Here is a 12458-nt window from a genome sequence, read left to right as displayed (position 1 = left end):
TTTGTCTGCGGATTTCAAAAGAGTTCAAGATTAAATTATTCATCCCAATTGAAATTTCCAAGTTCATTTTCAGGTTGAGGAGGAGAAATGCGCCGATCATTTCTGAGATTTTATATTGAGTTTGTATTGTTGGTTAAGACCGGCGCTTCGTTACAAAAATGTAATAGAAGCTTGTTAGTTCCTTCGCAATTTCCATTCGCTGACTTTAACGACGTTCGTTCATTTGATCTCCTAAACATCCTCTTAAATTTATTAGTTTCAAAACGACGCCTGGATCAGATTAATATTAAAACTTTCGCGACGGAAAATTCCACTCCGAATTTCTTCTTTCTGTTTCTTTAAGCATATTATACCTTTTTTATGGTTCAATTGTCGGTAGCAAGTTTATCGAAATGTAAAACATGGTTAGAGCAAAAGTTTTAAAATCGGGAGGGAGCGAACGCGCCACCCCGACAATCAATACTAAAGACATGGGCTATTTGTCATGAACTCACTTCCAACGATCTAAATTTTAACGACCAAGCGAAAAATAAACCGTTTCATGCAATCACGAAGAAGTGCATTATTTATTTTTTTACCGTTTAGCAACAAAGCTTTACAGTAATTGAAAAATCGGCTGTTCAAAGAATTATTAATAAAAATCAAGTGCTTGAAATGTGGGGGAACGCATAACTAAGTTTCTTGCTAAAAAGGAAAACTTTTGCCGTCAGTTATGGTTTCCAATCTCGAAGTCGACTTTATATTCCGACCGAAGCGAAGGTCGTTTTTGCGCCATTCCGCTTATATGCAATGTATTCGGAAAGAGATTCGCAAAGACGCAGATTTCCATCTGTGAAGGAGCAACAGTTGTGCTGCGGCCTCTCGACCTCCAGCTTCAAAGACGTTTTCGGAATTATTCGGCCGATTAATAAATCGGTGCACAATTCTTTCGTGGAGCGATTGCGACGCGATCGATCTCGTTGTCAAAGAAAATTATGGCACCGGTTGTCAGTGTATTAAAATAATAGGCAATAAATAACGCGGGCCGGGTATGCAACTATTAATTCCGGTTTGATTTTATTCGTGGCCCAGATATTATTCCGACTAATTTATGAGTTATAATATGGACCGATGCACAGCACCACAAAATACGAACGGCAATATGACAGCGTTTCCGAGCCGATTCCTCGATAAATCTCGCCACAATCGGTGTAATTAACCTCCTCATAGGCGAAAAAGTGATTATGGCGAAATCATCGATCACACAGAACGCATGAATTCCATTAAAGTCTCTCAGCCAATTTTACCGAGTCAAAATGTATAACTTATAGATCCCCTGTTAAGCCTCGGAAGAATTTCAATTTTCCTCGTGGCGTCTCTCGATTCATAACTTTTCCCCGCTTTGCCTAAGAGTGATCGAAAAATTTGCCAGACTTGATATCCCCAGGAGCCCCATGGTTACCATTCCGGATTAATAAAAGCACTAATCGCCCCGCTCTTAATTGCTTTCATCACGCGTCTGAAACGTTTTATATTTTTGCAATTTTCCGGACGACTGGAGTATAAACAAACATAAAAGGCGAAATTTCAAAAAGCTATTTATATTATTCACCCAACTCGACGCGGTTACAAGCAATCTTTAATCTCATTTTTAATAGAATTCCGATTAATAAGCACACTACGCGTCACATCCATGATTTCCCAATTAAGCAACCTGAAAGTGACGTATGTCTGATTTGGGAATAAAACCGGCCAGGGATGAGTGGTTGATGTTATAATTTCGCAAATTAAACTCGCCGGACATCGTTCAACTAACTATTGATTATTCCGACATCCCGCACATCCATCCAATTTGATCAAAATCTATGAATAAAACGCATGCCAGATACAGAGTAAGCATCTGAAAGTTTAAAGAAAAAATCCCAACTTGCGAAAATCGATTTATTTCATACCCTATCCAAAAATGTATCTTTAAGGCATCTTAATGAACCTCTTATTTGCTTCAGTTCAAATAAACTTCCCCCGGCTTTGCCAAATTTAAACACGCCATTTTCGAATAAATCTCCGAAATCAAACATTTCAGCGAAATAACATTACAGTAACAAAATTTTAATTCTCTTGTCAACATTTGGAAACGGCTAATCGGCAAATCGCCCAAGTAAATAAAATTTCATTAAAATTGTAACGCAATTAAATGTGTTTAGCTTAAAAGCGATATGGGCGTTAAAAATGCCGAATTAAGAGCATTGAAAAATCATACATTTTGCAGTTTGTTTTTGTGAAACATTCACCTTTTCCACACGCATTCCAAAACAAACAATTTCATCGAAAATTTTAAACCCGCACAAAAATTGCCAGCAAATCTATTTGTATTTAAATAAACTCATTTTGCTTTTGCCAGTTTTAAACACGCCATTTGCGTATAAATCTCTATAATCAAACATTTTAGTGGTAATGCTGTTGCAATAACAAAATTACATTTCTATTGTTAATATGTGGAAAAGTTCATGTGAGGAGGCCGTTAGACCCGCTAATTTTAATTTTTAATCTGGCAGCAAAACCCCTCAAATGATGGCCGCGTTAAAATGTCAATAATTTGCGGATTTTTTGCGCGCAGCGGAGTAATAAACAGCTTTAAAAAGCCATAAAGTTGTGTTTAAAACGCTACTTTTCGATTCATCCTACAACTTGAAAGTCGAAACTTTTATTTAAAAACGTTTCATGTCGGTGTAGAATCAGCACACAAATTTACAACCGCCTCTCCCTTTCTCGACATTATGAACATTTTATTGCACGAATCCCGGCCTTATTCGATTTTTATGCTCTCGGTTGACAAGCAATGGCCCTTTTCTTCGCCGTTGCGTGCTTCCACATCCTCCAATTAACACACTGTTGATTTTTTCGCAAAAAAGCCCCATCCCGCTAGCAGATAATTACAAGCATATGAAATCTGACAAAGCATCGTCTGGAACAGACCTGTACAAAACAGACGACATAAAGAAGGCTCGCATCTCGCCGAACCTAAAGACTATATTATGTATATGAGGAGCCATAAAACGTCGCGGCGGATCGCGACCAAGGTTCAAGTGAAATTTTATGTTGAAAACGCTCCTTTGTTATCTACTTTGCTGTAATTTCTGTCACTCCGTATTTCTTATCTCGTCTCTTACAGGTTCCCCGTTTACAATAATGGCTCGAAGAATGCCTGAATTGTCCAAACAGTTTCGCCAGCGCTGATAATAGCGCGTTATTTGCAGGAAACGTGCACGCAAAAACACCACGATCGACGTATGCTCCTACCGACCGCTTTTATGGTCTCTTCCACAGGCAACATGCGAAATGACACAATCCTTGCATTACCAAGAGACAAATACTCTGCCCCTTGATCAATAGCACCACAGGTGTGACAATTAATGATTCGGACCTGCCTCTAAACTCTTCCATTGTCAGGGGCACAATGGCCGAGGCCTGAAGCATTAACTTAATTGTCTCGAAACATCCAGCAAACAATGTTGTAACTGATTTTTTATTCTTGAAGCAGTAATGGATCTGATATCCCAAGCAGCAGAGTGGCTGTTTATTCAAGCATGTTCAGCTCACCCTCAACGTATTTATTGACAAAAGGATACAGAATTAAATAAATACACCACGCCGCAAAATTACGAATCTTACGAAATTATGGTTACTAACATCAAAATTAAATCGGATTCATGTGCTTTGAAGGCATTGTTCAAAAGTATCTCTAAACTCATTAGAACGATTAAGAATCCAAACACTTCAACAGAATATATACCAATAGATAATTTACAAAAAAATCATTAATGTAACGAAGCTCACTGTGCTCATAGTGTTCTCATATTTTTTTCAGTCAACTCGTTAACAAATTAATAATTTGAACTTTTTTGAGCTCATTGGCCGTACTAAATGGTTCGCATATTACTTAGTTTTTTGGAAATTTGCAAATATTGAGTTAAAATTTTTTGTTTTTTACTGTATTTTTTAAATTATTACAGACACGTCATTGGACTACCAATCCCTCAGCAAGTGTTTTTCTTTCTGCCTATTTGTATTGCTACATTGGTTTGATATGTTAAAGCAAAAAATACTAATAAGTGTTCGAGTTTTTAACACATTTACTTAACACTTTGAGTTAACTCATTAAAACGATCAAGAAACCAAACAGTTCAACATAATATCTACCCATAGTTAATTTTCAAAAAAAAATATTAATTAACGATCAACCCTTGTAAAGATGCTCACTGTGCTCATAGTGTTCTCATATTTTTTTCAGTCAACTCGTTCACAAATTAATAATTTGAACTTTTTTGAGCTCATTGGCCGTACTAATTAGTTCGCATATTACTTAGTTTTTTGAAAATTTGCAAAAATTGAGTTAATTTTTTTGTTTCTTACTGTATTTTTTAAACTATTACAGACACGACATTGGACTACCAATCCCTCAGCAAGTGTTTTTCTTTCTGCCTATTTGTATTGCTACATTGGTTTGATATGTTAAAAGCAAAAGATACTAATAAGTGTTCGAGTTTTTAACACATTTACTTAACACTTTGAGCTAACTCATTAAAACGATCAAGAAACCAAACAGTTCAACATAATACCTACCAATGTTAATTTCCACAAAAAAACATTAATTAGCGATCACCCTTTGTAACGATGCTCACTGTGTTCATAGTGTTCTCATATTTTTTTCAGTCAACTCGTCAACAAATTAATAATTTGAACTTTTTTGTGCTCACTGGCTGTACTAATTGATTCGCATATTACTTAGTTTTTTGGAAATTTGCAAAAATTGAGTTAAATTTTCTTGTTTTTTACTGTATTTTTTAAATTATTACAGACACGACATTGAACCATCAATCCCTATGCAAATGTTTTTCTCTCTACCTATTTGTATTGCTACATTGGTCTGATATGTTAAAGGCAATAGATGCTAATAAGTGTTCGAGTTTTTAATACATTTACTTAATACTTTGAGTTAACTCATTAAAACGATGAAGAAACCAAACAGTTCAACATAATACCTACCAATGTTAATTTCCACAAAAAAACATTAATTAGCGATCACCCTTTGTAACGATGCTCACTGTGTTCATAGTGTTCTCATATTTTTTTCAGTCAACTCGTCAACAAATTAATAATTTGAACTTTTTTGTGCTCACTGGCTGTACTAATTGATTCGCATATTACTTAGTTTTTTGGAAATTTGCAAAAATTGAGTTAAATTTTCTTGTTTTTTACTGTATTTTTTAAATTATTACAGACACGACATTGAACCATCAATCCCTATGCAAATGTTTATCTCTCTACCTATTTGTATTGCTACATTGGTCTGATATGTTAAAGGCAAAAGATGCTAATAAGTGTTCGAGTTTTTAATACATTTACTTAATACTTTGAGTTAACTCATTAAAACCATCAAGAAACCAAACAGTTCAACATGATATCTACCAATAGTTAATTTCCACAAAAAAACATTAATTAACGATCACCCCTTGTAACGATGCTCACTGTGCTCACAGAGTTCTCATATTTTTTTCAGTCAACTCGTTCACAAATTATTAATTTGAACTTTTTTGTGCCCACTGGCCGTACTAATTGATTCGCATATTACTTAGTTTTTTGGAAATTTGCAAAAATTGAGTTAAATTTTCTTGTTTTTCACGACATTAGACTACCAATCCCTATGCAAGTGTTTTTCTCTCTACCTATTTGTATTGCTACATTGGTTTGATATGTTAAAGGCAAAAGATACTCATAAGTGTTCGAGTTTTTAACACATTTACTTAACTTTTTGAGTTGTAAAATAATAACAAACCTATAAAATTTCAGAAATTATGTTTAACTGTTTAACTTTATCCGTGATTTGTTGCTTCAAAACTTCGTTATGAATTAATTTAAATTAATTAAATTATGAATTTGTCAACTAGTCGGCCTATAATTCAATATAACAGCTCTGCTTGTTGTTGTCTTTCCGATTTCTATTATTTTCAACTTAATTGTTTTGTTTTCAATTTAATATAATAATTCAAAAGTTGGTGAATTTCCATCGTTATTTTCCGATATCTAAGTTATTTTTAACTTGATAAGTCTGAAATCGTTAAGTTGGCATCACAAAAACAGAACAACAAATGTAAAAATACAACTAACTACGGTATCATCTTTATTTTTATTTCTATTACGAAAAAAACATCCAGTTCAGGTTGTTGTGACGATGAAAGTTCCTGCGATAGATCGATAGAATTACATGGGTTTGAAACTCTTGCAGTTGGTGGCTTGTATTTAATTTTTTATTCGTGGGGCTGTAATAACACTGAAGGTTTTTTTTTTAATTTCTCAGTTTCGGTGGAGTAAAAAAATCAATAGACAATTTGGAGCAATTTGGTTACGTCCGAGCTAGTCGTGTACCTAGAGCATCTGTAATTTTTTTCGTAAGCTTCCCATCGTAACACCTGTTTGGCGCCGGAGTTGTAAGCGGCTTTTGTTAATAGCCCCCAAGGGCGCGTAGAATCCTGCCAAATTTGAATTATTTCCTGTCCCGAAGGTGTCTCTCGGCGACAAAACCAGCAAGGATAAGTTGAAAATATGCAAAAAATGCCAGGTTGAAAAAATGAATTATGATGAATTGCTTACCAGTTGTTTATCTAAATTTCAAGTTTAAAAGTTCAAAGTGAACAAGTTTGTTTATGATCAAATTTAAACTTTCGAAACTCATTACGGACTCACAAGTTATTAACAGTTTTCATTTCCCTAATGGCTTTTATTACTTTGTTTTTAGCATTGACTTTATAAATAACAGATATTATCTTAATGACGTTCTAAAATGTTGAACATCGTCGGATCCGACAATCACTTAGAACACATTCGCATTGTTCGAGGAATCGGCAAACACAGCCCTATCAATACCGCCAGCCATGCACAAAACAAGCATTTGAAAGTGTAAACAACGCTCCTGGGGATCTGTAAATTGTTGTAGCGTATTCTGTTTATATGATAGCGGTATAAATCTCATTACGCGGACCTCACACCACTCTTGATACTTTTCACAAGTCTAAATCGCCTAACGATGCCCCATTCACCGCCTCAAAATTTGTTCAGGTACTTTTCCAAACAGCTTCCGGCAGGATTTTCTGAAAATTGTTTCCTGCAATCCGGAATTATTAAACGCTCGGTCGCACCGATAAAATCGAGCCAAAGGCGAACTTTGATTCGGCCAACCACCAATCATCTTAATGACTCACACAACAATTTCGCACGAATTATTAAAGAAGAAAAAATCAGCGGCTGAAATCCGAGCGGAAATCTCGCGTCGAAATGACATTTGAATCCTGCATCTGCATGAAATTTTACCCGGCATTCAAATTAGATATTCGCACTGATTTACATCAATTTCTTGACAGCAAACCCGACAAATCATCTGCAATTCTGCGCCGCGTAATGCAGTTTTTACCACTCAAATCAATTTCATTTAATAGCTTTCCAAACATAAAGCGATTAACCACTTTCAGTTTTTAATTAAATTTGTAACAAAACGGGAATCGTATCCTGCAACCAGTGGGCAAATAAGAGAAAATGAGGTCTCTGTCAATATATCTGCGCCGTAATTAGGCCTGAAAACTCTCTTTTGACACGGAATTAATTATCGCGACGAAAGCAGAAGAATTTAAAACTTGAAAGTTAAATTCGAGTCGGAAAAAATATGCAGAAACTTTCATGAACCATCCGTCGTCACAAATGTGATTCAGTACGTCGGTGCACCGTAGTTATTAGGCGAGCTTCGCTAGAAATGCAGTTATTTCGCTCTGCTGAATTTCACGTCGGTGGTTTTTCGACAACAATCCAATTTAATTATTTCTGCAAGAACATGTGGCTGAATTTTCAGCATTTAATTCAAGAAAATTAAAAAGCTCGCGCGAAAAACGGCAATAACTCTTGCACTTTCCAGACAGAACTTTGCATTAAACGGCAGATAAGGCATTCCTCATTATTTAACTTTAATAAACACATCGTCAACTTTCCTGAAAATCTTGATAAAAATGTTTCGGAACTGGCTCGGCAAATGCTTTTGACAGCAATCGGCAATGTATCACAGACACCAACCAAAAGACCTGAACATAATAATATATAGCGCCTGACACATTGTCACGTATGATTAATTGATGGCTGCTTTTAAAGTCTGTCTCCCTTTATGCTACAACAAACCATCTCGAAACAAAACCCTTCACAAAACTAAAATTCGTCATCCAATCAAAACAAATTTATTTTTCATCGCTCGCACATCATTAACTACAATAAATAAACGGCCCTCTAATGCCTCAACGGGAAAAGCCCAGCCCTCCGCCCCAAAACATGGGGACGGAAAGTCGACGGCTCGTCACCCCCCAGTTTCTGGTTCAGCGCAACCGCCTCCAAAATAGCCGCGAGGTGCGCCTTCCTGGCAGCCTCCACCTCCGGAACCTCCCCAAGGGGGCTCCGGGGGATTTCCTCGGCGAGCTGCTGGGGCACCACGCGAACCTGGGGAACCTGGGGGACATCCACTGGACGTGGTTGGGGAACTTGGGGAATTACTTGAACCTGAGGGACCGGAACAACAGGTCGTGGTTGGGGCACCACGTTAGGTTCCTCTTCAGCGGTGTCCTCCGGGGGCAATTCGGGCAGAATGGCCCGGATCTGGGTGTGAGCCAGAGCGTGATGCATTTTCGCAGCGGCCACTTCTGGAGTGTCCTGCACCAAGTGCCCCAGTTTGTGGTCGGCGAAAGGGCCGGTCCAGCGGGGAGTTTCCTCCGCGGAAGCGGCGATTATCACAGATAGAAAAATCTGGAAATTGTTAAAGTTGGGGAGTTTGATACGAAAACTTGTTATTACTTACGATTTGGCAAGTGTTCATGATGGATTTTTGAGTTGTTGTGAAAAATCAAAAGTTGGGTTTCGTATTTATAGCGATTTCAAAGGTCGTGTATGCCTGTTAGGGACGCATAACTGTGCTAATTACCCGTAGAGACTTTGTTTTGGTAAATTAGTCGTATATTGGTGTGAAGAGAAAAGCGATTTCAACCCAATTATTCTACAATCACCTAATTCCGATGCAATAACAGGATTCAATTGAGCGGCATTGGTCTATTTATTGTCATTATGATTACATTAATTTTAACGAACCATGTTATAATAACTAGCACACAAAGTACAGTAATTATTTATTTGGCCAAACTACAATTTAGTGTGATTCCCGAGTTTGCTTCTTAACTACATGAAGGGGCAAGTTTGTCGCTCGCACTCTGAAACCCTTTGAATCAGCAATATATTCTACATGTTGGATTATCCCATTTGGATCCAAGTAATCATAAAAGCCTCTGGTAACACCATCTAGATCTCGACTTTCTTCCCTAACAACATTTCCAGCATTGTAACTGAAACTGTGTTGAGTTGTTTCATCTTGTTTAGTCGCGGAAACTGCAATCAAAAGAAGCAGAAATTTCTAAAGGGGATTGCAGAGACGAATCTTTAATGGAAACTCACCAGCATCGTGCTTGACTTACAAACTTGATAACGGCAGGATTTCAAAATTGCAAAACTTTATATAACTAACTGGCCAAGGTAAACGCCGTCTCGAGGCGCAAAACTACGCTTTCGTGGTAGTTGGCCGTTTGAGCGCAGAACGACAATTATTAAAAATTGATATTTACTCCCCACGGTGTTCGGGCAATCGAAATAATTTCCCTTCTTTGCAAAATAAATACTTAAAAACTCTACAGCGATTTGGGACATATCTGAGTCCCACAAGGAGGAATTAGCGTACACCCGAGGTTTACGCATTTGCTCTGAAGACTTGTCACGAAATCTAATGTTCGATAACAAATTCATATTCACATCTACACCCCTCCGGAAATGCTCATAAATTCGACTGCATATCGATGGGTTAGAGCAATTAGTGCTGATGACATTCCGACGAGGGAAAGTCGACGAAAGTTCGAGGTGGTGTCAACAATCAAACAGCGAGTTTAACACGAAAGGTGGGAAGAAAATCGATGCCGAGAGAGGGCTGATTTTTAAAACGGAAAGTTGAATCCCAATCATGTATAGGTTTAACATCAGATGAATAATTTAACTAAAGATAAAAATCAAGCTGCGCCCTAATTCACCTACATATCGCATTCATTAACTAAATTGATGCCACTCTGCGTGAATTCCAATCTGTACCTCAATAATACCTTTCAATCAATTCCAATTCATTATGCATGCAATTATAAAATTGTGCCCATTCCATACAAACACAATCACCACAAGTGTCCATCTAAATCTTCATCTGAATAAAATATACAAACTCGAGGTTTGTTTCACTCTTTCCCCCAAACCAGAAAGAAATTGCCAATTAATTGCCGGCTCTGTTCAAAGCCTTTACTTTGGCCGTAATGTCTTCCGTAAATCACGCTGTGTGTTAAAGCGTCATAAAACCGCCATAATTTTTACGATTAATAATAAAATGATTGTGAAAAGTCCAAACGAGTGTTTTAGATTAGTTTGGCAGGACGTGCATGCTGATGCAGAGCGTTGTAGACTACCTACAGGAGCGCAAACACATCTCGACGTAATTCTGAAGTATAGAACCTCATTAGTCGTGCAAATCCTATATGCAGCTCGTTGTAGTCGTCGGATGCACCGGAACAAATAACGTGGTGAGAAGCAAAGTGACAGATATTGATACATGAAGCGCTTTTGCCGAGAGCTGTGTTTCCCGTAAAAGCCCCATATTTTTCTCAAACAATATCTCTGTCGCGAACGGCTGCTAAAAAACTGTCTCAGTACAATGAATGATCACTGTTGTTGACAACCAGACGCCGGGATAAATACAAAATATATTATTTTCAACTACAATACTCGCTGTATAATGCACGTCCCTGTAATATTTCAAGCGGACGGGCGTTCGCCCTAAAAGGATTTCATCCAAGAAGGCCAAACCTAGGCCAACAAATAAAATTAAAGACCTCGACTGAAATTCGTACTGAATTATTAATGAAATAAAGCTCCAGAATCAGTCGCTAAATCGTGATAAAAGCCCATAAACAATTCAAGAATTTACTACGAGCCAACACAACGAAATAATGAACCTACGATAAACAATAAAATGAAAGAGGGCGGCCAAGTGATATTTGGCCATTGTTTGTGACTCTATATTTCCCCTGGTAACGCTTGCTCCTGTCTCCAGCGGGGCCACAAGTGGCCATTAGAAACCCGCACTAAGGAACAGATCGACAACAGATCGAAAAAAGAAATATTACGCTTCCTAAGCAACAAAAACTGAGAGAATGTTATTAAAAAATTAGACATCAGGTGAAGTGAATATTTCATTTAAGAACGACACACAATTGAAAGGAGGACATGTCAAGAGCGACTTCCTAAAGTGATAAAATTTGCAAAAAACAAGAAACAACATATGAAACGAAATATTGACCGCTTCCAGCAATTAATAAACTTGCAGAAGCTTGGCTAGTCACTCAGCAAACAACCTAAATTACCTGATCTCATCTCTAATGGATTGATCCATGTTTTTCGTCGGATTACTCAGACAGGAACATCCGAATCAACGACATTTATAATTCAAACTTTAATAGCGTTTTGGAGTGGGCTAAAAATAAACCGAAGGAACACCTTTCAAAAAAAGCACAAAAGGATAAGGGATCTATCTGATGGATTTGCAAGGACGTAGCCGCAGGCGGCAAATTCGAAAGCGTTTCCAATTCCTGGATTATAAATTGAAGCTTTTAACCCCAAAGAAACTGCCTCTTTTGCAAACTAAAACACAAAACTTCCAATCGTATTCTAATTACAACGTAAACCCAAAAATTGATTAATTTCTAGCAAATCCCAAAAGCTCTGCTGAAACACTGATAAAATGAATGATAGATCTTCCTGTCCACAAGCATCATTTTGCAATTTATTATCCTGTTTCTGCCGTGACCCAAACCGCCATCTGTCCCATAAAGGACCAACCTAGCCTCGTCCTGAAAATCTCCCAGAAGGAGACTACAGGGTTCAGGCTGAAACAGGAACGATCCGGTGGTCATTTAACTCTAATGTGATTGTCTATGCGTAAAAAAACCCTTCTCAAAGAAAGTCCTGAAAAATCCTGACGCTTTCAGGATCGTACTATCGGGATTTCAGGCGCCATCTGTCTTCGAAGTTAAACATCACCTCGTCCTGAAAATGTTCCGGCAGCAGTTTGCACGTTTCAGGCTGAACAGGATCGATCCCGTGGTCGTTTAACTCTGGAGTCCTTGGAAAGGACAACCCTTCTCAAATAAACATTGACGTCACGGCGGCCCACGCGTCCCGAAATCATCATTTCAGCGTCCAATCCCGGAGCATTAATAGTAGATTTATGCTCGGAAAAAATCGGGCGGCTTTCAAGCTCGCACAGCTTGTGCTTATCAGGATTTCAGTCACCATGCGCCGCCTTTTGAACC

At 37.7% G+C, this 12458-nt stretch overlaps 1 protein-coding gene across 1 annotated transcript; it reads right to left on the bottom strand.

The window, feature by feature from the left end:
* Nucleotides 1-8239: 8239 nt before the first annotated feature.
* On the bottom strand, nt 8240-12291 carry LOC103312797 (hypothetical protein). Its single transcript, XM_008194314.3, has 3 exons — nt 9514-12291; nt 8867-9472; nt 8240-8814 (listed from the first exon to the last, which is right to left on the bottom strand). The coding sequence occupies exons 2-3, from the start codon at nt 8882-8884 to the stop codon at nt 8305-8307; spliced, it is 528 nt and encodes a 175-aa protein (XP_008192536.2). The 5' UTR covers nt 8885-9472; nt 9514-12291; the 3' UTR covers nt 8240-8304.
* Nucleotides 12292-12458: the final 167 nt, after the last annotated feature.

Source organism: Tribolium castaneum, chromosome 9 (genome assembly GCF_031307605.1).
Source record: "Tribolium castaneum strain GA2 chromosome 9, icTriCast1.1, whole genome shotgun sequence".
Classification (NCBI taxonomy): Eukaryota; Metazoa; Arthropoda; class Insecta; order Coleoptera; family Tenebrionidae; genus Tribolium; species Tribolium castaneum.
Note: the sequence above shows the minus strand (reverse complement) of the source record. Positions and strands in the feature narration are given on the sequence as shown.